The 25,190-nt window shown below is 43.5% G+C and overlaps 1 protein-coding gene across 3 annotated transcripts; it reads right to left on the bottom strand.

The window, feature by feature from the left end:
* Positions 1 to 178: 178 nt before the first annotated feature.
* LOC111980549 (histone-lysine N-methyltransferase SETD1B-A) lies at positions 179 to 25,159 on the bottom strand. Of its 3 annotated transcripts, none has more exons than XM_070449491.1 (18): positions 25,074 to 25,159; positions 23,788 to 23,904; positions 21,394 to 21,548; positions 21,006 to 21,104; positions 20,293 to 20,563; positions 18,103 to 18,224; positions 16,042 to 17,154; positions 13,529 to 14,269; positions 7,178 to 7,357; positions 6,749 to 7,033; positions 6,503 to 6,578; positions 5,976 to 6,389; positions 4,504 to 5,855; positions 4,114 to 4,281; positions 3,804 to 3,929; positions 3,574 to 3,693; positions 3,288 to 3,425; positions 179 to 3,157 (listed from the first exon to the last, which is right to left on the bottom strand). In XM_070449491.1, the coding sequence occupies exons 3-18, from the start codon at positions 21,532 to 21,534 to the stop codon at positions 2,984 to 2,986; spliced, it is 5,520 nt and encodes a 1,839-aa protein (XP_070305592.1). In that variant the 5' UTR covers positions 21,535 to 21,548; positions 23,788 to 23,904; positions 25,074 to 25,159; the 3' UTR covers positions 179 to 2,983. The 3 variants fall into 3 exon arrangements, with proteins under 3 accessions (XP_070305592.1, XP_070305591.1, XP_070305590.1); XM_070449490.1 differs by lacking the exon at positions 25,074 to 25,159 and adding an exon at positions 24,340 to 24,710; XM_070449489.1 differs by lacking the exons at positions 23,788 to 23,904; positions 25,074 to 25,159 and adding an exon at positions 21,722 to 22,378.
* Between the last annotated feature and the right edge of the window lie 31 nt (positions 25,160 to 25,190).

The raw sequence follows: 25,190 nt of genomic DNA, 5'->3' as shown, positions 1-25,190 counted from the left end.
TTCATGTTGCTCATCATGGGTGAAGTTATACATGTGTTCTCCATTGAGGTTTCCAACATGAAGGAACCTGTATCCAACATCCTGTGTCAGTTTACTGTACATAAACTGGATCATCCAGTAATTKCTCTGTCCGAACACTGAAATGTAATGTATTCAATTTAGTTAAATTAACTCGTAATCGTTTGAAAAAAAATGCCTTTATTTCCCATTATTCTTTTTCATACATTTTTTGTGTAATAGACATGAGAAACAGGCTGATGATTCCACCCTATTCCTATGCCATTTCTGCACCATAATGTTTTTTCCCCTTCTCCACACTGCAAACAAGTTTTCATAGAATTTACAACAGAAAATAAAAATAAAGCTTGACACAAGCTGAAAATACTGCCACCAGCTCCACATTCACCAGCTCTGTCTGACACAGATCTCTCAGAGTTGTATTTCTGTAGCAAATCCCCAGGAACAAAAATATATATATATATATATTCACAGTTAAAGTATTTATATATTTTAAGATTACAAAAGAAATGGGCAGAGAAAATGAAGACGTTTCTACAAGAAACAATCTTTCAAAGGGAAGTGGAGATCTTTTTTTCTGTACAAGATGCACCTTTGCTTTAAATAAACAATTCAACCCTTGAAAAAAAAAAATTTATACGGATCCCTGAAAATACAACATTAAATACTCAGTCTTTTTTGTTTAAAAAAGAAAAGATGCATCATTACGTATTCTCCATGTGATGAAAAAAAAAAAACTTCAGATCCTCTATACAAGTGATCCTGTACAATATAAACATCACGGTTGTTAAACAAATGTATAAGCTATCCAACTGAATGAGAAGCAATGAATGACTTGGTCTTCAGAGTTCTGATTGGCTAGGAGGGCGTATGCAGAAGTGCAAGCCTCTAGTGCATTCACAAACATTAATGATTCATGAAACTGAATGACAAGAGACAATAACCACGTGACAAACATACACAAACAGAAGATTGGAGGTTGTTAGTGTGGTGATGATTTGATAGAGTGAGGTCTGATGAATTGTTTTAGATTAGAAACACTTCTGTATGGTGAGTAGAATACTGAGCTAACTGTACAGTGAGGGCTGATAAAGCACCATGAGGTGAGGACACCTAAACCTGTCATCAACACCACCAACCAGTGAGGGAAAACAACACACGTACACATTCATGTCACACAATACAAACACATTCACACGGGTGAAAATAGACAGCATTTCATAAGTGGATGCGCATTAACACAGTTGCAAGCGGCAGCTTTCAGAAACACTTTTGCCTTGTAGTCATGAACACCCCAGACGCGTACACATGGATATGGCACTTACAATAAACTTCAATTCATAAACTGACTTATTTTCTAGCCACATCCCATTCCAAGGCTTTTGTCAAAGTCTCTATAATGTAAATAATTCCTGTTAATTGCAGTCTGTGTTCTTTCATAGAGAACATTGGAGTTCCATTTAGATAGGTTTCACCTATATTTACTATTATTGTCATGTTGTCATCTTTATAGCGCATTGAGTAAATGCTTTTCTCAAGATATAACACTGGAAATGCAGTGGGGATCGGTTTGGTTTCCAGACAGCATTGGATGAGCTTCAGGAAGAAAAGTATGCAAACCTAAAAAGTACTCGAGTTTGAATCGCTATTCTGTACTGTACAGCTGTACTGATCTGAACCGTTTCCTAGGACAGGCAGTCTTTTAAGTGGTGAATCCGTTTTATAACCCTTCTACATGTGAACCTCAACAAGCAGTCTGGTCGTGGATGGATGTCATGTTGGAGATGTGAAGGCATCATAAAGTCAAAGCGTTTCAATAAAATCTGTATACTTCGATCAGCAGTCTCACTGTGCAGTGATAACTAAGTTTGTTATGGAAGGAATTATGTGCCCATGGTCGCTTTTGGAAACACTATACTACATGACAATACGGTGCAAAGGTTAAACTGTGTAAATACATTTCTACGGTACCCATCTTGCGTTCTTTTCCCCATTCCCTATTTCCACAATATGACCTACAGAGGGCAACATGTAGTGTTTTTGGGGAAGACAAGACGGTAAGAAGAGTGAAAACAGAAATTATGGAAAAACTACTTGGATAAACCTTAATACCATTTGTAAATCTCTGAAAGCATATTCCTTGATTTTGCATAAAGTAACAGACAGCAGCATACTCTATATTATTTGCTGGTATGAGCAGGTGTGGATTAATCTCCAGTGATATCCACGTTTGTGGATGACAGAATTAACCATTCTGTAGCTTAAATTATGTTTTTTGCATTTACTATAAAAACAAAGGGATGTTAAGCAAGTGAAGGCATCCACACAGGCTTCTCCTTGGGCAGCAAACCCATTTCTCAGGGCCCCAATCCTACTTCCTGTCTGTGCCACTATGACCACCACATGGTGAAAATAGTGTCGTCTCCCATGGGGAGGCTGTGTCCCTCCCACAGCGACAAGTGTTTTCATTGTGCGTGTCAACAGTATCAATGAGCAGCTTAATGTAGGTGTGGGGGGGGGGTTACATACCACGTGGTCTCCATAAAGCTTATGAAAAGAGTAGGTAAAACTGTACAAGCTAAGACCAGAAAGGGGAACCATGCTAAATGGAAGAGGGACAATTAAGAGTGCTGCACCAGGAAGCCAGATGGTACAGCGTTGTGAAAATTCAAGGGTCACTGGGAGACTATTAGAAAACCCATGTTTAGTTCTGTTTTAAAGAGCACCTGGAATCGTAAACAATCTTGAGTTAATATCTGTGCRTATAAAAAGAGTCCCAGACAGGTAGCTGCACCGTAGCCAGAAGATGGGTTGGTTTTCATCCCTGGTTCTTCCAACACTCCTCTTCTGTCCGTGTGTTTTTAGCATGGCGTCTCTGTGTGTGTGTCCAGGGAATGGGGACAACGTTTGTTGGGACAGTGCTTGTTGTTTTCTGGGAGGTTTGCCCCTTGGCCAGGGGCTAACGTTAGTTCAACGTTCCCCTACAGTTCTCTGCCCCACACAAGCAGGGGATCTTCTCGTCCTCGATGGGGAACTTGTAGTCGTAGGTGATCTCCTCGTTGACATTGATGGGTTGTCGGGAGTAGATGACAATCTTTTTCTGTGACTCCACTGTGATCACCTTAGCGTAGCAGTTGGGCTGAGAAGAACAACACAGTGGTGTTAGCATCCATGTGTTTGCTAGCCTAGCACTGTGAAACTGGGTTGATTCATTGACATTGACTTGATTACGATTTGCTCCAGCTCTTGAGAGGAGAAGAGACACTTACATTGCAGCTGTGGTTGATGAAGCGTGCGAAGTTGCCACACTTGGTAGCGTCTATGATGGTGTCATGGTCGACACGGAACATGTAGCTGCTCCCGATGCCCTCGTCCTCGTAACGCTTCTCCCTCATGTCAGCAATCACCTAGACACAGGATTGGATGGGTTTATACTCAGCCTGCTTAACACTCACCTGCATGGCATGATGTTTTGCAGCCGGCACAAAGTGCATGTTAGTGGTGTTGGATCATTCGTAGAATGCTTCCCATCTGTACATAACCTGTTCTACTCACCTGTCTGATGTTCTGCCCCACATACTCAATCACCATCTCATCAGCAGCAATTGGCTCCATTGCGAACAAGCCCCAGTCGTGGATGTGCGACTTACAGAACCGAATCTTCTTCTTACGGAACTGGGGAAGAGTGTTAAAAAGGACAAATTGAAGTGACACAGTATTGCATTGACACACGTACAGTGTAAAATAACAGTAGTTGTGTATGGGCTGTGTTTGGCCTTTGGTACCTTCAGCTGGTTGAACTTGAGCAGGTCGCTGTCACAGCTGAAAGAGGACAGCAGGCGGCGCTGTTCAGACCTCCGCTCAGAGCCAGCTCTGGTGGAGACTAGGGGCTGTGCGGGAATACTCATGCCCTGCAGAGAGAGATGGAGGAAGGGAGAGAAAGAGATGAGCTTCTACTCCACAAGCTCCTACTTCACCTTTAGACAAACACAGACCCATCAAGACACAAACAGATGAACAGAGACACCATTGATGATTTGAACTCAAGCCCACCAGCCCACCCTCTGCTAAAACCCACCCTCTGCTAAAACCCACCTGCATGTCTACAGGCCCCTCCTCCAGTAGGTGCTTGTTGCTGTTGAGATATTTGATCTTGTCCTTCTTGTCAATCTTGTAGTAGCCCTCGCTACGGGCACAGCCAGTCATGTGATCCCTCATGCCATCGTCCCTCCTCTTCCTCTTCACCGCCGGGATGTTGGTAGGTACAGGAAGAGTCAAGGGAATAAAAAGGCTTTTGGAGAAGGTAAGACCTTGTGTTGGTAAAACCATGTGCAAGCATTTCTAATTTACTACTTTAAAAAAAATGCATGATGACTGAGCAAAACTAAAAGACCAGTAACAAAGGGACACTAAAGGAACAGCACTTAGTAATGCACTAGCAGTAACTGGCAGTAATATTAGTACCGGCCAGTAGTAAAGGATATGAGGGTGCTGGACCCACAGCGTGTCGTTGAGCCAGTCGTTGCCGTTGTCCTGCTGCAGCATCTTGTCGTAGGTGACCTGCAGGTGCCGGATGTCCTCCTCATCGATGCCGTCGTTCCAGATGTCGTAYAGGATGGTCATCTCCTCAAACTCYGAGCGTGGAAMGTAGTGGGGCCACGGCGGCGTGGTCACGGGGGAGTGGCTGGCCAGCAGCAGCTCTTCCCACCCTCGCCGCACCTTACGGGCAGGCTTCTGCACACGCTCCTCTTCTTCATAGGGGAGGAACCGGTCGTCAGGGGGCAGAACCGTATGCAGCTTCGTCTCCCCTTCCCTGAAGTCCAGGCCCACCGTGGAGGAGTCTAGCCCAGCGCGGCTGGGGATGTCAGGAAGAGCGGCTGCAGCAGCCATGTCTGCAGAGAACTCTCTGAGCTGGGCATCATGAGGCAACGATCGGGGCATGGAGGTAGGAGTCACCAAGAGCTCCATAAACTCAGTCTGAGGAGAGGTCAGTCCTGCAGCCTTTTTACTCTTKGGTCGCCCAGGCTTCCTCTTAGRTGGGGTTGCGTCAGGGGGCACGGGGAGGTCTAAGACTGGGACAGCAGGCAGGTCTTTTGGCACGCTGGTTAAGGCCTCTCCCTGGAGGGAGTCGGGGGGCAGGGTCTGGTTGACCAGGGTGCTGAGTGGAGGCTCCTTGAAAAGTGGGCTTTCTGAAGAGGCTTTCCAGTGGATGGGCAGGCCAACAGCCAGGGCTGTGTGGTCTGGGAAGACAGGAGTGAAGGTCAGATCTCTGCCGGGGGTTCGGGGGATACCTGCACTCAGGACAGGAGACTGGGCAGGGTAGGAGAAGGGGCTGCCGGATATGCGGGGAGAGCTGAGGCTGGCCAGGCTGCTGCCAGTCAGAGGAGCATCACCGTCAGGTGTGACGGGCACGTTCTCTGTGCTGATCTGGGACTTATCCAGGCCTCTTGCCCGGACCATCAGGTCCCTGCCAGGGGTGCGGGGCACATCCTCGTCTGTGGACAGCCTGGCCCGAAATGGGAGGGGGAGGTCCGGCAGGGGGCCGGGAGGAGGCAGCAGGAGGGAGTGGCCCTCCATGGCTGGGGTAGGGGGAAGGTGCATAGATGGGACTACTAGGGATCTAGGGAGGGCTGTGTCGGGCTCCAGGGATGCAGGAGCCCCTCTACCTGGCGTACAGGGGARATCCTCGTCCTCTGTGTGGGCCTTGGGTCGAGTGTCCTGGTCGCTGTCAGCCAGGGAGCCTGTTGGCGTGGGCGGCCGCAGGTTAGTAACATCGTCCTGGGGATCCATCTTAAATACAGGGATGGCGACTCCCAGGTCAATGTCTGGCTCCTCAGCTGAAAGACAACCAACATGTCAAGACAAACTGTCAGTTAAAAGCAATATGCAGTGCAACATCTGAAATGGAAACGGAAACATGAAGCTTCTGTGGTTAGGTAATAGGAGAGGGTTAAGACCTGGGACTCCTTTGGGTGAAGGGGGCCGGAGGTCCTCCAGGCTGGTCCGGCCAGGCTCCGCTGCCTCCTCCCCCTCACTGAGGGCTCTGTGGTTGGGCTTGAGCTTCAGCCCCTCCCTAGGCCTCTGGTCCTCATCTAAACCAGCCAGCTCTGAGGGCTCATCCTCTGGGGGGGGAACTAGGGGCGTGCTGGGGGCCTTGGGCTCCACCTCCACCTCATGCTCAGATGAGGACGATGAAGAGGAGGAGGACGAAGAAGTCCGAACACGGTCCTCTTGTTTATCCGGTAGACTCTCCACATCTACCGCCGCCTCCTCCTCCTCTGCCTCCTCCTCTGAACTGGAATCATATTCGGAGGAGTCCCCAGTCGCAGACGAGTCAGAGTCGACTTTAGAGGATGCAGAACTGGCAAGTTCTGAAGGAGTGAGGAGGAGAAAGACACACAGAGATAGGACATTTACAGAGGCAGCGTTTACACATAGAGAACCAAATAACTAACTACGGTCATTGACATCAGCGTGTATTTACCCTCATCCGACGACTCAGATGATTCACCGTCACTGGATGAGGCTGCCTCATCTTCGTCCTCATCCTCTTCACTCTCCTGAAAGGTTCAATTCCAGAGGTTAAAAGCTCTTATAAAAAAATGGTTCTACAGTATGATGCCTCAGGTTGCCTTCTCCCAATGAGATGAAGCACCTGTTGAAGGTTGTAGTAGTCAACACTTCATCTCCCATTCTAGGCCATTTTTAGGTAATTTGACTGACAGCTCACCTTGGCCGACGACAACATGTCAGAGACCTCCGTCTCGTCAGGCTCCTCCTCCCTGTCGGAGAGGGACTCCTCCTTTCCAGAGGTCTCTACCTTCTCCTCTCCCTCACTGTCCAGCTCCAGTGGCCGGGCATGTCGTCTCCGAGAAGCTGCGCTGTCCTCGTCCACACTGGCCACATCTTCTGGGAGCTCTGCTATGTCCTCAAGCTCATCATCCACGGGCGTGGAGGGCCGCGCTCGCTTAGTGTCCCCAGTGGAGGCAGCATCAGGAGGGTCCTTCCTCTTCACCTGAACACACACAAACACATTAATARTCTCTCCCACGGATGTGGCAAATGCACTTTGCCAAACATAAAATTATATAACTATTTTCCAAAGTAACAGAGACCTTTAGACATATTCTTAGTCAATCCTAAAAGTGTCTGGAGGTACCTTGAATGAGGGCAGGCGGATGGCTCCTCGGAGGCCGATGCCCAGGCCCATACCCTCGTAGCCAAGGCCCTCACCCTTGTTCCAGTTCTCCAGTAGACTGGAGCCCATGGTCTCTTTGGGCTTGGGCTTTTCCTTCTCCTCCTCCTTTCCCTCGCCAGCCTTCACCGGGGTCAGGGACGCCTGGAGGATGAACAACAACATGGACTCATATGAAAGACTGTTAGCTATCTGGCTCAATAATTCAATAATGCAGGAGAATCATTGGCTAGAATAGTCATGTCATTACAATTAAATTGTTAACAACCTAGCCAGTTAACACAGCATTGTCCTTTGCACTCAAATATTTTATCCATTTCAATTAACCAAACTCATTCAATTAACCAAACTCTAAATATATCGCTCTGATATGCCTACCTTGTTTTCACCAGTGTCCATCATTTCAACACATTCAAATAAATCTTCACTCATTATATAGCTAGTGTGCATTCAACTTCAAGGTTAAATTCAAGGTTAGCTGAGCTTTTCTTATTCAAAACATTCCAGGAGTTTTAAATGAGGCCTTCCTCCAAAACATTCTTCTGTATCCAAGCAACAATGGCCACATTCTACCATTAGAATAAAGTTTTAGGGAGATACAGTATATTTTAGGTAACCCAAAGTTTACAGGCCCATTGAGAGCATCCTGTTGGGCTGTATCACCGCCTGGTATGGCAAATGCACCGCCCGCAAACTTAGGGCTCTCCAGAGGGTGGTGCGGTCTGCCTAACGCATTACCGGGGACACACTGCCTGCCCTCTASGATAACTACAGCACCCGATGTCACAGGAAGGCCAAAAAGATCATCAAGGACATCAACCTCCCGAGCCACGGCCTGTTCACCCCGCTATCATCCAGAATGTAAGGTCAGTACAGGTGCATCAAAGCTGGGACCGAGAGACTGAAAAACAGCTTCTATCTCAAGGCCATCCGACTGTTGAATAACCATCCCTAGCCGGCCTCCACCCAGTATCCTGCCCTGAACTTAATCACTGTTGCTAACCGGATACCACCCAGTTACTTAACACTGCACCTTAGAGACTGCTGCCSTATGTACATAGACATGAAACACTGGTCACTAATTATTTTTACATACTGTTTTACTAATTTCATATGTATATACTGTATTTTAGTCAATGCCATATTATTTAACTATTGCTGTATATATACACTATTCTGTCCTACAGATATACAGTTGAAGTTGGAAGTTTACATACACTTAGGTTGGAGTCATTAAAACTTTTCAACCACTCCACAAATTTCTTGTTAACAAACTATAGGTTTTGGCAAGTCGGTCAGGACATCTACTTTGTGCATGTAATTTTCACTTATAATTTCACTTATAATTCACTGTATCACAATTCCAGTGGGTCAGAAGTTTACATACACTAAGTTCACTGTGCCTTTAAATAGCTTGGACAATTCCAGAAAATTATGTCATGGCTTTAGAAGCTTCTGATAGGCTAATTGACATCATTTGAGTCAATTGGAGGTGTAGCTATAGATTTATTTCAAGGCCCACCTTCAAACTCAGTGACTCTTTGCTTGACATCATGTGAAAATCAAAAAGAAAAATTGTTGACCTCCACAAGTCTGGTTCATCATTGGGAGCAATTTACAAATGCCTGAAGGTACCACATTCATCTGTACAAACAATAGTACGCAAGTATAAACACCATGGAACCACGCAGCCGTCATACCGCTCAGAAGGAGACGCATTCTGTCTCTAGAGATGAACGTACTTTGGTGCGAAAAGTGCAAATCAATAGCAAAGGACTTGTGAAGATGCTGGAGGAAGCAGGTACAAAGCATCTATATCCACAGTAAAATGAGTCCTATATCGACATAACCTGAAAGGCCGCTCAGCAAGGAAGAAGCCACTGCTTCAAAACCGCCATAAAAAAGCCAAGCTACGCTTGCAACTGCACATGGGGACAAAGATTTTTGGAGAAATATCCTTGGTCTGATGAAACAAAAATAGAACTGTTTGGCCATAATGACCATTGTTATGTCTGGAGGAAACAGTGGGATGCTTGCAAGCCAAAGAACACCATCAACCTGAAGCACGGGGGTGGCAGCATCATGTTGTGCGGATGCTTTGCTGCAGAGGGACTGGTGCACTTCACAAAATAGATGGCATCATGAGGCAGGGAATATGTGGATATATTGAAGCAACATCGGTCAGGAAATTAAAGCTTGGTTGCAAATGGGTCTTTCAAATGGACAATGACCCCAAGCATACTTCCAAGTGTGGCAAAATGGCTTAATGACAACAAGTCAAGGTATTGGAGTGGCCATCACAAAGCCCTGACCTCATCCTATAGACATTTGTGGAAGAACTGAAAAAGCATGTGCGAGCAAGGAGCCTACAAACCTGACTCAGTTACACCAGCTCTGTCAGGAGGAATGGGCCAAAATTCACCCAACTTATTATGGGAAGCTTGTGAAAGGCTACCGAAACGTTTGACCCAAGTTAAACAATTTAAAGGCAATGCTACAAATACTAATTGAGTGTATGTAAACTTCTGACCCACTGGGAATGTGATGAAAGAAATAAAAGCTGAAATAAATCATCTACTATTATTCTGACATTCACATTCTTAAAATAAAGTGGTGATCCTAACTGACTCAAAACAACCACTTTTTTACTAGGATTACATTTCAGGATTTGTGAAAAACTGAGTTTAAATGTATTTGGCTAAGGTGTATGTAAACTTCCGATTTCAACTGTAGTAAATATTCTATACATCCCATCACATACAGTTTCTTTATTTATACTATTTTCTACATTGTAGAATAATACCCTGACTACACGCTCACATCGTGTGAGCGAGCCTTGAAAAATAATTTTAGAAATCTATATTATTCAAGTTTACAGGCCCATTGAGAGCATCCTGTTGGGCTGTATCACCGCCCGGTATGGCAAATGCACCGCCCGCAAACTTAGGGCTCTCCAGAGGGTGGTGCGGTCTGCCTAACGCATTACCGGGGACACACTGCTGCCTCTAGGATAACTACAGCACCCGATGTCACAGGAAGGCCAAAAAGATCATCTATATTATTGCACCCACACTGTTCGCGAGCATCTGCATTGCCAAGGGCTAAAATAGAAGTCAGTTCTATTTGTGGCGCAGATCGCGGTGCAAGTCCTGCCTCTCCCATCTCCTCATTGGTTTATAGAAGCAGATACCCACGTGCCATCTCCTCATTGGTTATACCCACGTGGTTGATTGAAAGACGAACTGTGTTGTCGGTCGTCGTAGTAATACTATGAAAGTTTAGATGCCAATCACCATATCAGTTCAAAGAAGAAAAAGTCTGGAAGGAGGGGAGATGACTAGAAACGATTCGGTTGACCGTTTTATGTGTGGATTCATTGTCGGAGAAGAGGACCTTGTTATTTTACCTGAAATGCACAACTCCAATGTTCATATCCCAGGACAAATTAGCTAGCAACAGCAAGCTAGCAAAATAGGACAAATTAGCTAGCAAGTGCAAGCTAGCTAGCTAAATTGCCATAAATGTTTAATACTTTTCGACCTGTCCCCAAATGAATACAATTGGTTCAGAGTTTGTTTTGATATTTTAACCTGTGTGTCATGATCGCGTTTGGTGTGGGGGGACAAAATAAATGTATGCACGATGGCGCATGCACACAGCCGGTTTGGGTTCCGTGTAATAGTGAAGACATCAAAACTATGAAATAACACATATGGAATCATGTAGTAACCGAAAAAGTTAAACAAATCAAAATGTATTTTATATTCTTCAAATAGCCACCCTTTGCCTTGATGACAGCTTTGCACACTCTTTGCATTCTGTCAACCAGCTTCATGAGATAGACACCAGGAATGCATTTCAATTAACAGGTGTTCCTTCTTAAAAGTTCATTTGTGGAATTTCTTTCCTTCTTACTGCGTTTTAGCCAATCAGTTATGTTGTGACAAGGTATGGGGATATACAGAAGATAGCCTTATTTGGTAAAAGACCAAGTCCATATTATGGCAAGAACAGCTCAAATAAGCAAAGAGAAATTAYAGTCCATCATTACTTTAAGACATGAAGGTCAGTCAATACAGAACATTTCAAGAACTTTGAAAGTTTCTTCAAGTGCAGTCGAAAAGCCATCAAGCGCTGTGATGAAACTGGCTGTCATGAGGACCGCCACAGGAATGGAAGACCCAGAGTTACCTCTGCTGCAGAGGAGAAGTTCATTAGATTTACCAGCCTCAGAAATTGCAGCCCAAATAAATGCTTCWGAGTTCAAGTAACAGACACATCACAATATCAACTGTTCAGAGGAGACTGCRTGAACCAGGCCTTCATGGTTGATTTGCTGCAAAGAAACCACTACTAAAGGACACCAATAAAAAGAAGAGACTTGTTTKGGGCCAAGAAATACGAGCAATGGACATCAGACCGGTGGAAATTTGTACTTTGGTCTGGAGTCCAAATTGGAGATTTTTGGTTCCAACCATGTCTTTGTGTGACACGGTGTGGGTGAACAGAGAATCTCCACATGTGTATTTCCCACCGTAAAGCATGGAGGAGAAGGTGCTATTGTGTGGCGGTGCTTTGCTTGTGACCCTGTTTGTGATTTATTTASAATTCAAGGCACACTTAACCAGCATGGCTACCACAGCATTCTGCAGCGATATGCCATCCCATCTGGTTTGTGCTTAGTGGGACTATCATTTGTTTTTCAACAGGACAATGACCCAACACACCTCCAGGCTTTGTAAGGGCTATTTGACCAAGAGGGAGAGTGATGGAGTGCTGTATCAGATGACCTGTCCTCCACAATCCCCTGACCTCAACCAAATTGAGATGTTTTGAGATAAGTCGGGCCGTGAAGGAAAAGCAGCCAACAAGTGCTCAGCATATGTGGAAACTCCTTCAAGACGGTTGGAAAAGCATTCCAGATGAAGCTGGTTGAAAGACTGCCAAGAGTGTGCAAAGCTGTCATCAAGGCAAAGGGTGGCTATTTGAAGAACATAAAATATAAAATATATTTTGATTTGTTTAACACTTTTTTGGTTACTACATGATTCCATATGTTATTTCATAGTTTTGATATCTTCACTATTATTCTACAATATATAAAATAGTAAAAATAAAGAAAAACCCTTGAATGAGTAGGTGTTCTTAAACTTTTGACCGGTAGTGTCCAGAAGATAGCCCTATTTGGTAAATGAGTTCAAGTAACAGACACATCTCAACAACTGTTCATAGCAGACTGTGTGAATCAGGCCTTCAAGGTCAAATTGCTGAAAAGAAACCACTACTAAAGGACACCAATAAGAAGTAGAGACTTACTTGGGCCAAGAAACACAAGTAATGGACATTAGACCGGTGGTCTGATGAGTCCAAATTAGAGATTTTAGGTTCCAACCGCCGTGTCTTTGTGAGATGCATAGTAGGTGAACGGATGATCTCCGCATGTGTGGTTCCCACCGTGAAGCATGGAGGAGATGGTGTGATGGTGCTATGCTGGTGACACTGTCAGTGATTTATTTAGAATTGAAGGCACACTTAACCAGCATGGCTACCACAGCATTCTGCAGCGATACGCCTTCCCATCTGGTTTGTCCCACTATCATTTGTTTTTCAACAGGACAATGACCCAACACACCTCCAGGCTGTATAAGGGCTATTTGACCAAGAAGGAGAGTGATGGAGTGCTGCATTAGATGACCTGGCCTCCATAATCACCCGACCTCACCCAATTGAGATGGTTTGGGATGAGTTGGACCGCAGAGTGAAGGAAAAGCAGCCAACAAGTGCTCAGCATATGGGAACTCTTTTAAGACTGTTGGAAAAGCWTTCCWGGTGAAGCTAGTTGAGAGAATGTCAAGAGTGTGCAAAGCTGTCATCAAGGCAAAGGGTAGCTACTTTGAAGAATCTAAAATAGATTTTGATTTGGTTACAACATGATTCCTTATGTGTTATTTCATCGTTTTGATGTCTTCACTATTATTCTACAATTCTACAAAAAATAAAGAAAAACCCTTGAATAAGTAGGTGTGTTCAAACTTTTGACTGGTACTGTGTATATATTTATACTCCGGACTCCAACATTGCTCATCCTAATATTTATATATTTCTTCATTCCATTCTTGTGAGTATTGTTAGATATTACTACACTAGCTAGGAACTTAAGCATTTCGCTACACCCATAATAACATCTGCTAAAAATGTGCATGCAATGAAAAAATTGGATTCGATTTGTGCTTCATGAAATATTCCACATAATCTCAGAATTGACAAACACGCTCACATGAGACTGTAGTGAGACTAGATAGGAGAATGACTCACCTTGGCTGAGTGTTCTTTCTTATCCCACCACTCGTCAAAGGCCCTAAAGGCCACCACCTCCACCATCTTACGGTTGAGGTCCCTCTTCATGATGGCCTTCAGCTCCTTGACGATGACCAGCAGCACCCCTTCCACGGTGGCCTTGTGAGGGTCTTCCTTAGCCTCGTAGCCCGGTGGAGGAACAGCAGGATTGAACTTGGGGATGCTGGGGTGGGGCCAGGGTTGCTGCCTGTGGCCCCCTGCACTGGCAGCTGGGGTGCTACTCATTGACAAGGGTGGGTAGGGACCGCCAAACTGCATGGCTGCTGACCCGGCTGCAGCCGCCCCTCCTGCGGTCATGAAGTGTGGGTAGGGGTAGGGACCCCGGGTCTGGGCCATGCGACTCAGCATTTGGGTCTGCATCTGGAAGGACATGTGAACGCTRCCCCACTGAGGCAGGCAGCTCATCAGCTCCATCTGCATCATAGGCACCATGCCATGGGGGTAGAGGTGAGGCAGCATGGGGTGTGGAACTCCAGGTGCCAGGTGTGAGCCTGGGACAGCAGAGAGGTGGTGTGGAAGACCGAAGCCCGCTTGAGGAGGTAGAGGGGGGAAGCCGGGGGGTGGGAGGGGCATGGACTGCATGGGGGACACAGCAGAGTTGACCACAATTCCCTTGACACAGTCGCCACCGTGCGTGGGCGTGCCTGGCATGTCGTCCTCGTCCGAGATCTCCATGTCTTCCCCAGAGGACTGATGGCTCTGTGTGGGAGAGAGAAGACAAGGTGTCAGGACATCTCTCTACACTACATGACCTGATAGTCATATAGGAAGCATCCACATAATGAGCAAAGTTTCTAGCTTCTGTACAAATCCCTATAATATCATAATAAATAGCAAACTCTGCCAGMCCCTTCTTTAAATTCCAAACACAGGCTGTCTAACACTAACCTTGATATTAGTGTCTAAAAAGGCACTATTAGAATTTAGCAGCATGTGGTTATTTCCTAATCTTTCAAATCATGAACAGTTAATTACACCGACATACACCGGGTTTGGCCGATGTAGGCCGTCATTGTAAATAAGAATTCGTTCTTAATTGACCTGCTTAGTTAAATATAATTGTAAAAATAAAAAATAAACATAATAATTATTATTTGAAGGATGAGCCAAGTCTAAATACTTTCAGCTCAAGTGTTAGCACAAGTTTAATCAAATATATACATGATTCTTGGCTACAAAAAACACAACTGTTGATTTAATGTCCTTGAATAGCTGTGTGAAACTAACAAAAAAAACTATATCGCAGACAACCAGGTTATGGTCATAGATTCAGTAACAACTTAGCTTTCATTGATAAATCATATCTGGGTGGCAATGAAATCAGGATTCATAAAACAATCAAAACCACAAAGACTGAAAAAGCCTGGGGAGCAGCCTGTGTGTGCCAAACTGCCCATATTATTGAAATGTTTGCTTTGTGATAACATAAAATATACAGGGATGTGAGCCAATCCGGATTGTCAGGCTCAACAGAACCAGGAAGTGGTGAGTTGAGTGTTGAATGGAGCTAACAGCCACCCTGGTAACTCCTCCCATGAGTGTTAGAAAGAGGAAGTGAAAGTGTTTTCTATTCCCCAACAGAAGAATGAGTCAGGTTTCCCAGTCACAGCCCTGGGTGTGGGCCTCCTATTACCAGGGCACAGGCTAGTTACAAACAGTGARTAGTACCAAACATGAGGAAAATAACCATTTACACATCAACAGAAGAGTTACTTCCAAAAGTTTTTTTTTTAATCAAATACTATCAAATATTATTTGAAACAACAGAGGTGCCCTAAAATTATTATGCCCTAAAATTGTACTGCCACTTACTTTGCCTGTCAAATTGATCTGGGGTCAGGTTAAAACTTTGCTTGATGTTTCTCTGATGCATGTCCCCAGTTTGGAGATTTGGATGAAATTTGTTATTGTGCCAGGTAGAGAATTAACTAGCAACTACGAGCTTTGAATCTATTGCAAAAKGATTAATACATGGCTTGCAAACACAAAGCCATTCAAACAGAAAGACCATGGAAACAGATTTCAAAGTACATGRCGAGTGTATAAAGTGTATATCTTTATGAGGCAACTAGTTCTGATGGCAGGGGGAAAACACTAATGTTCTGTGTCACTCACGGTATGTTGTTGATAACGTCACCATGTTTGGAACAGACCCATAAAAACTGTCACTGTTTTGGTCACTGTTTGCTGTGAAACCAGAATAAACCATTTCCTCTTGTAGTATACAGACAGAAGAATGAAACAAAAGAGAAAGTGCAGGCTTACTATCAGACACTGAAGCCTGTTTACTTCCGGTGCCCCCTCTGTAGCTGCCAAATAGATCCGGCTGCAAGCAGACATCTCCACAGCAATACTACTAATGTGGCCAATAACGTGTCATGTATGGAATGGAGTATCTGTTCCCCRTTTCCATCTCCCACTTTTTAAACATAGCATCTACCCAAAGTAAGGATGATACTGTTGGTTCTTACCTCCATTTTGTCTGTGGGTGTGTGGTTTCCGAGGCGACCATCCTTCAAGTCACTGGCGTTCTTCCCATGGAGATGGTCTGGAGAGCTGACTCCCTTGAGGAGCGAGCCTGTTACAAGGATGGGCTCCTCATCATCGGAGTCAGGCAGGGGCGTAGGGCTGACGTCCTCCAGGCCCGTGCTAGAGGGTCGAGAGGTGTGGGTGCCCCCATAAGGAGGGATGGGGGACAGCTGAGAGGAAGAGGAGGAGATGGGGCTACAGACCATACGCACATCAGTGTCTGATGAGTCGCCTCCAGGAAGGAAGGGAAGCTTTGTCCTTTTCTCCTTCAGAAGCATCTCAATACGGGAGTCCAGGCTATTTCGCTCTGACTCCAGGGTGGGGGTGCCAGGGGAGGGGGGGCAGTGCTTTGGTGTCAGGGCAGGGGGGGTGCTGGGGTGGGCCTTGGGTTCAGGTGGGGGTTCTGGAATGGGTGGAGTAGCTGGCTTGTTCTTGACTGGCTTGAAGTCAGTGGCAGGGGCCATGGTGTGCCTCCGGTACTCTGCCTCCCGCTGGACAGGCTGGTGGAACAGAGATTCTGAGGGGGGGAACGCAAGGGGCATTGAGGCCTGCTGGTAGGGGGAAAAGGCAGACTTAAAGCTGGCACTGCTAGGGGGAGGTGGTGTGTGGGCAAAGGATGAGGCAGAGGGAGGGGGTTCAGGTGGGGCAGGTTGGTGCTGCTTGAAGGCAGACTGTTCAGAGTTGCCTCGGTAGGAGGAGGATCCTGATCCCCCAGTGCCATGGACATAACGTCTCTCCGGTCTCCGGTTATAGGCATCYTGGAACTTGCTCTCGTGTCTGCGAGACTTGTAGCCTCCAGAGCYTTCGGCCCGGCTAGACTGGTAGGCTGGGGTGGCCTGCCTGCTGGAATAGTTGGAGTCCTGAGAGAAGGGTGTACTGGTCTGGCGCGGGGTGTGAGGGGTGCCCTGGGACTGCGGAGTGTCTTGCCTTAGGCTAGAGTAGGCYGTATCCTGGGACAGAGGGGTGGTGTTGGAGGCGGTGCTGCTGGGGGTCACTATGCCTCCCACTGCAGCAGACGAGCTGCTTTCAGAGAGCCGGCGCAGGGGCTCACAGGCCTGGGGAGGGACACACCAAACTCTGCTTAGGAAACACACTCATAGAAGGCACTTCATACATTCAACTGCTGAAACCTATATAACATCCATCAGCATGGCTACATTGCCCATTTAATGTCACAATCAAKTTCAGGTTTTAAAATGAAAATAATGCAACCTCATGCATCTTGAGCACACAGCAACTGTTATGATTTAACTTAATTAACAGGCCAATAATTATATCTAAAAATGTAGGGTCAGATTTTAGTTTTTGCGACACTTCCCAATATGCATGAATTCAAACCGCTGAAGACAGCCGAGTATTGCTTGCAGGAGAAGCTGTGCAGTAAGGCTATGGCTCAAAGGCAGGCTTACAACAGCTCTGCCCCTTTCCTCTGCAGGCAGGCAGAGGTTCTAGACAACATTCCTTCCTGGGCCCCATTTTACCACCTGCTGCACTAATAAACTGGATTAGAGATAAGGGTGTCAGCTTATATTGGCTGGGGGTCACAGAGACTCACTGGAGTACAGCGCAGTAACAATGATTCAGGAATGGGGCAACATTTTTCACCAAACAAACCTTTGAAGCTGGAAAAACTACTAACTTAACTATGTCTTCATCTGAAATACCTTTCTGATGACATACAATAAACTCATAATGGCTGGTCTGCAGTTGACTATGGGACACTTTTCATTTTCAATAATGCAAAGCTCCTTAAAGCCGAGAGAACCAGGCTTATGCGCAGAACTTTACAATCTGTTCAAGGGACTAGGCCAGGGCCTTGACTATCAGTTGGCACTGCAGAAAGAGTAGTTATGCAAACATGAAAAGGTAAATCAAATAGAATGTTCAGACAAATTAAACACGCTTACCTTTCCTGTGAGCCTGTTTTGGAACACTTGCAAATTGTCTCAAATACAACATAACATAGTGCTACTAAACATCCAACATAAAAGTGGTGGTCTTACCAGAAGAGCCTCTGCAAGGCTACGAGGGGACACTTGTCTGGCCTCCTCTCCTCCCACCGGAAGTGTCCGAGGGGTGAAGGTGCCATTCAACAGTAGCTGGAAGTACCTAAGGCGATTCTCACCTGGATGGATAAGGTTAAGATATGGTTCRATAAGTGAAATATATAATAACTAGACTCATAGTAAATGCAAATCCGGGGCACTAAAATTTGTATGATATGGTTGTGTGAAATTTGTGGATGTCCATCATCTATTTCGTATGATACTGTATGTTAAGAACATAGAGAATGATAGAGGTCTCTAGTGGCCAAAAGGCAGTATTTGCATGGGCAGCGTAATGGAGGGCTTCCACCATTTTAATGTAGTCAATTGGGTGAGACTCCCAACCTCATTGGCTGGTCCCTCTTGGTGACCATGTTGGATTCATGTCCAACCGGGTCATCAGGCAGGATCAGCCAATTGTGAAGAAGAAAATGTACTACTTCAAAATGGAGATTGCCTCAATGGCACTGCCCATGCTGTCACAGAAGCAATAATGAATTATAATTCATATGATATGTTACAAATTACAATTTGTATGATGTTACAAATGCAATTCGTACAATATGTTACGAATTTGCAATATGTATGGTATGTTACAAATTCCAACTTGTTGTGGCTAACGTTAGCTAGGTTGCTAACATGCTAAGTAGGTGCAAAGTTGCTAATTAGCTAAAATACTAATGTTGTCGGTGATGAGGTTCAAACACGCAACCTTTGGGTTGCTAGACCTTCGCATTTTACGCCCAACYAACCACCCTCCTTTCGTTTTTGCMTTAAGTAACCTCCTGTCTTATGTAACCATACCAAAAGTAACATATTATACTAATTTGAGTGTCCTGGATTTTCATTTACTGTGTTATGTCTAGTCTATGAGGCCAGGCTGACCTTAGAGGTGTGTAAGAACATCATTCACAGCAATAAATACACAATAATGTGTGGTATATTATTAAATATAAAATAAAACTGCATGTGGAGTTTTCCACAAGGCAAATGTTCTAGTGACATTTAATTTAAGTTGTACATTTAAAATCTGCATATGGTAAATCAATGTCACCGATATATGCGTACTATTGCAGGCAGGTGAAATTATAATGATAAATTGGTACTCAGTAGGCCTTAGATTTTCTGCTTGATCTCCAGCCTCTCATTATATAGGCTACCAGTTTAAATGAAATGCGGCACTGAGCACTTTCCCTATGACCCTCTGCTGATGTAAGAGGAACCACTGTCTATTTAAGAGATTAAGAGAATAGTGGTGCTTCCAAGACAATTAGGAACTCATGAAGTCAGTGATCTTCAGGTCGGAAAGTCAGAGCTCTAGAAAGATGACCATTCAAAACGATTTTTTCCCAGGTCGAGTTCTTTCCCCCCCCCCCCCAGAGTTCCCAGTTGTCTTGAACGCACTGATGTTGGAAATGTCCGAGTTCCCAATTATTTTGAACACTGCAAAAAAACTGCAAAAAAACTTACAGCGTCATGATACGAGTAAATTCTAAATATGATACACGATATTCCATTTAGCCGGGGAAATAGGCGAAAGTCCTTCATTACTGATGTTAATGGCTACAGACAAATATATTAACATGGTAAATATTAACATGGTAAAATGCAGCCAATGTCAACAAGTAAAATATTGTTTAATGATAGGCTGAAATCAAGAAAAAATATATTTCGGATATAAAGTTGCTATAGAATTATTCAAAAAATCCTAAGTAATTCAAGCATAATTCTATTATAGGCGTTTATTACAGGCACATAAATAATTAAACAGCTATAACTAATTCAATGATGACTGCCATAATTGGATATAAATCAAATAAACCAAACCAAACTGCGTTTTATCCTTATTCATGTCGGGAAAACCCCGTTCTGCAGTTTGCACACSCTATTGATGCTTGTGGGCTCGTGGGTAAATCGCACTTACATTCAGATGAAAGTGCTCTGGTTACCAAGCAACCACCGTAAACGTAGGCTATACACGTGACTAAATGTTGTCCTCCAAAGATGAAATTAGGGACGTTTTATAAATAAAAGATCAAGTTTTCAAGTATGCATAAATGTTGTTTCTACAACTGAGAATGAATTGCACATTATTTATAAATACTCACACATATATATATATATATAGCCCATGTAAAGATGTATTACCTTTAGGATCCAGCTCCAGGTGGATGATGTTGCCCATAACTGACGTGTTGTGAAGAGTCTGGACAGCATCCTTGGCTGCTTTTACAGTTCCAAAAACAACTTTGGCTATTCCCAAATGCTTTTTGTTCTTCGGATTGTATAGAATTTCCACCTCTTCTATGTCCCCAAATTTCTTGCACATGTCAGTCAAAAAACCTTCTCTGATRTTATCGTTCAGCCTCGCAAACGTCACCTCCTTGGGAGGCACGCGGCCGATGTAACATTCATCAATCTGGAGAAAGAAAATAGTTACATTAAATGATGAATGTTACATGTATTTAGACTACATCACATTTATCCAGAAGCCGTTGAAACSTGAATTCCAGGCTGCAATGTGACCAACAAAAATGTTTTTACGTAGCCTATGCCCGATTAAATATAAWATTTTTGAACATCTGCAGTTTACATTTTGAGAAACCAAATAACCACGATAGAATAGTCTTGACATACAACATCCAAACTGTGTTCATGCTGTAAGGGATAATAGCTTAGCATGTGTTGCCTGTCTGGAGAACTACATCCTAAATAAAAAGCATGACACTCCATCAACAATGTCGAGGGGGTGTGTCAGGCTACTTAAAACTTCGGAACCTTAGAAAGGCTATAACCCCAAAACATAAAAAGCATGGCACATTTAGTTAAGATCTGAGAGGGGGTGTGACTGATTACCCTACCTTAAACTTCGGAACTGGGAGATCCGTCTCCTTGTACTTCGTCCATAGACGACCGATTCTCGGGTCTCGGACGATATCCACTGGTGGCATCCCAGGGTTCTGTAGAACGATAAAATGTAACTATTCCAGAAGTTCTGACAAGCAGGAAGAATATGACGCCCCGAATGCCGATCAAGACGGGGTTTACACCAGACACCAACCACTACATTCATGAAAAAGGTTCGTTTTGGGAATTGTTTGGATAAACCTTTGACTGCGTTTAACGACGGGATAGTGACACTTCTGATGCACTGTGTCATGTGCAGAAAGTAACGTATCAATCGTTGAGGCAAACACTGCAACAATGTAGCTAAGTGTTTCTCTTTTCGAATACGGATGTAACACTTACCGGCATGTTAAAAGTCGTTCCATCATAGCGATACAATTTGTGCGATCCCTTTTTCAACGCTGGGTCAATAATCAACTTGTAACTTCTACAATGGTGACTTCGTYTCTCCCCCGAACTGCAAACGGGATGGTGGTTGTCCATGCCGTTTGCCAAACCTGTGTAGAAATGTCAAGAAGATGAGAGCAACACAGACTTGCGCACAAACACTCGTTAGGTTACATTGTAGCGATAGCTTTGCAAATACTATGAGGAGGAAAACGGGGATTACAAGCGTATCCCAGTTACAGAAACAGACATTACAGAGGAAGGAAAAAAAGAGCAAGCTTACTTGAACTCTGCTTTCTGCCATGGTCTTCGTTTAGTCTGTTTCTTTCCCCTGGCTTGGACATGTTTTGTCCGATCGAACTTTATTTTAATAATCAAACGGCGAGATAATTTATCTTACTGATTACATTACATGATTCAAAGAATACTGCCTCCCTTTTTGCGAGCCAACACATATTGTGCCTCCAGTCTGGGGTTTCTGTCTCTCTCACAATAGTATTGAGCTTCGCTACCCCTCATACCATTCGCACTTTCGATTTGAGGTTCTTTACATATGCGTACATTTTGTAATATTATTGGACCATTTTAAACACCCAACACATTAATAAATCAAGATATGTATTGCATTTAAATGTAAATATTTGAAGTTGTTGTATAGTGGCTTTTTAGCTCGCACATTGGGCATGAAATAAGTGTTGAATCTACCGCTTACTTTTACTCAAAGAGCAAACAAGATGGACATAGGTCGACGCAAGTTCTRTCTAAGCACAGATCTAGGGTCATTATAACGTTTTAATTCCTGATTGAAAACGTTAGCCTTAGGATATTAAACCTGACCCTAGAGCTGTGCTTATGGGAAATTCTCAGGAAATATGTTGGGTCTGTTTACAATATATTACATAAATAAAACATAAATTAAATACATTTTGAGACTATAGACTAGGCCTACATTATAACTTATACACACATTGTCTGTAATACCCGTATAATATTCAACGGCCAAATATGGGTACATTTTAAAGTAACTGTTTATTTTAACCGACATGTTTTGCATTATTAATCGGTTTCATTGTCTTTTTGATATTTTGTGTTATGTTGGCTGAGGAGATGTRCCATCCATTGCTTGATATATTTTGCAGTGCTTGGGTAATTGGCTGGTTAACGTTAGCAGTTCCACCGGCCAATCAGAGCGAAGCACCATTTTAGCTTCTGCTATTAGAGGCACGGCTGAGGAATCTTTCAACAGAGAGCAGAGAGAGGGGGCTGGGCGCGCTCTCAGCAGCCATTTTCCTGAAATGGGACTCAATGGCCAATATGGGTTTCCTTTGTTTCAAAGGGATCTTATACTTTATTTCCTCATCTCTTTCTGGACTATGATAAATAACAATGATTCCCCATTGACAGGATGAAGAAGGAAGATAAAATACTGGATGTTATCCCTTTGACATTTTTAACCTTTTTCCTCCTCTGCTTGGAATCCATCTTTGTCCTAACTAGGTCATGGCACACCCATATAAAATTATTTTGTATTCTAAAGTAAAAAGAAAAACGTATAGTGAATAAACAGCTTGTAGTTTGAAGTTGTTATGAAGAAAAGCACAGTAAATGTATAATGAAATTGTGTAATGGCATTTTGTTGACATTGCACTGTAAATGGCCATGTATGATTTATAGCATGTATAAGTTAAATTGTGTTACCTTTTGTATATGTAGGAAATGTGAACTTATTGTTATTAAAGTATCACTATTCTGTTATTTTTATTGACTTGATCATTTTGGAGTAATGGTGTCAGTAGAATTGCCAACTCTTTTCAATACATTAATTTGCATACTGTTTTAACTATATCCATCAGAGGCTAAGTATATTTGCTCATCTAATGTCAGCACATAAAGCAGGCCAGAGAGCAAATGGCCTTTAGCAAAACTGCTGAATCATTTATAACTGGAAATTGGCTGTTGGTACTCAACTAACCCCCTTCACTTGTTCTACATTAAAGAGTGGTTGCTTCTCATCTTTCACATGGTACACCATCTAGTTACACAACAGAGACGTTTAATACCATGAAGGTCAGTAAGTATTCTTCTTTCAAATGATGGCTCGTGCACTAAATGTGTCAAATTATGCATGTTTTGTAATAGCTCATAGTAAGCAGTAGGCTATACATTTGGACAATAGACAGAACAAATGTGAGGGTATAATGTACCTGATGTTGTTTCATGGGCATATTTAAATTTCTGTAGAATTCCAGAAACAATCCTACACTTATTGGTATCCTCAAAGGCTCACTACATAGACATTGAATCCAACTGGAAGAAGATGAAAAATGAAACTCTAATGAAAATATTTACCTTAATATTGTGAGGAAATACATTTATCAGGCCTAAATGCAGGGGGAAATTGAACATTCTTATTCCCATCTTCGGATCCTCTTATAGTGGTTTAAAGGATGAGTGGGGATGCAACTCCTAAAAAGGAAGAAAACAATTAGCCCAAAACTATGTCTATTGAAGGCTTTTGACTTAGTCTTGACTGCTATTTGACCAACGAATAACAAATGCTGAAAATCTTCAAGCAGCATCAGTAAGTGCATTATGCAAACCAGCTCCCCTCTCTCTTCCTGATGACAGGATTGCAGTCAAATCCCTCACCCTCGAATTTAAGATATCAAAAATAAACCTAAACGACATAACCTACTGCCATGGAAATCTTGTCATTTTAAAGGTAATGGATTTTGATCTGTCTCAATGTATTAGTTCTACACAACAGTAATGTTACATTTGATTGTTTTAGGACAGGTTCACCAAAGAGGGATTTGCCTAAATTGATCTCATTAACAACTATTATATTGTAACATTAAATTGTGACATGTTGTTGGAATTAGATGCTAATAATAAACTTACAGTTAATTAAAACATGTAATCCAAGAGAAAGATGTYTTATAGGGAACAAATGCTTTTAGGGGTAAAATGTATCTGGTAGACCTCTCATTGCTCCCCCTTGTCCAAAAACGACCTTTCATATGTACTTTCGTTTAATGGCTTCTGTCTGCTGTTGTTCTCAATTTCAAAATGGCTTCTTCACAGACAAAGGAGATCACTGTGTGTTGGTTAAGTTGCTTCGCCATTGCTGGGCGAGGTAGTCATTCGCAAGAAAGAGCTGCAGTTTCCCACACACAGGTCTCTGTTTACACACTGGAAATGTATCAATGGTGCGCAAGAAATATGACTTCAACTGGTGTGTTTGTAAAAGTGTAGGCTACAGCAAAATTGAAACGACAGAGCGAAGAAACATGGCACATTCAGTCCAGTCGTCTAGTTGCAGGGCTACAGTTGATAGACTTTAAACGGGTTGGCAAACATCAGTAATCTGAGGATCTGGCCAGTTGCCAAATGTATGAGAGAACTGCACCCACACAGCCATATAAGGTCAGAAGAAACGATTTCGAACAGTGCTGTATTTCTTTCAGGATACTCAAAGGGGATTTCAGACTTCTTCGTACTCTGTCTCCCCTTCAAGATAATGATTCGATGTTGTATTTCGAAGTGTTGATCAGCTACACACGAAGATTTTAGGAGATGTCATACAAGCAAGATGTAATCCATCCTATAGGTAAAGGAGAAAAATAGGAACAAACCTGTCTCTGTGTGTACACTGTATGTATGTTTTCCTGAGTATTAAAGTGTCTCGAGTTGAACTCTTCTGGTTACAGTTGCAATGAATATGCCATGGATTATGTTGATCAATTTTAATC

The sequence above is a fragment of the Salvelinus sp. IW2-2015 genome, linkage group LG20 (assembly GCF_002910315.2).
Source record: "Salvelinus sp. IW2-2015 linkage group LG20, ASM291031v2, whole genome shotgun sequence".
In the NCBI taxonomy this organism is placed as follows: Eukaryota; Metazoa; Chordata; class Actinopteri; order Salmoniformes; family Salmonidae; genus Salvelinus; species Salvelinus sp. IW2-2015.
The sequence above is the reverse complement of the archived record's forward strand: the minus strand, read 5'-3'. Positions and strand labels throughout refer to the sequence as shown.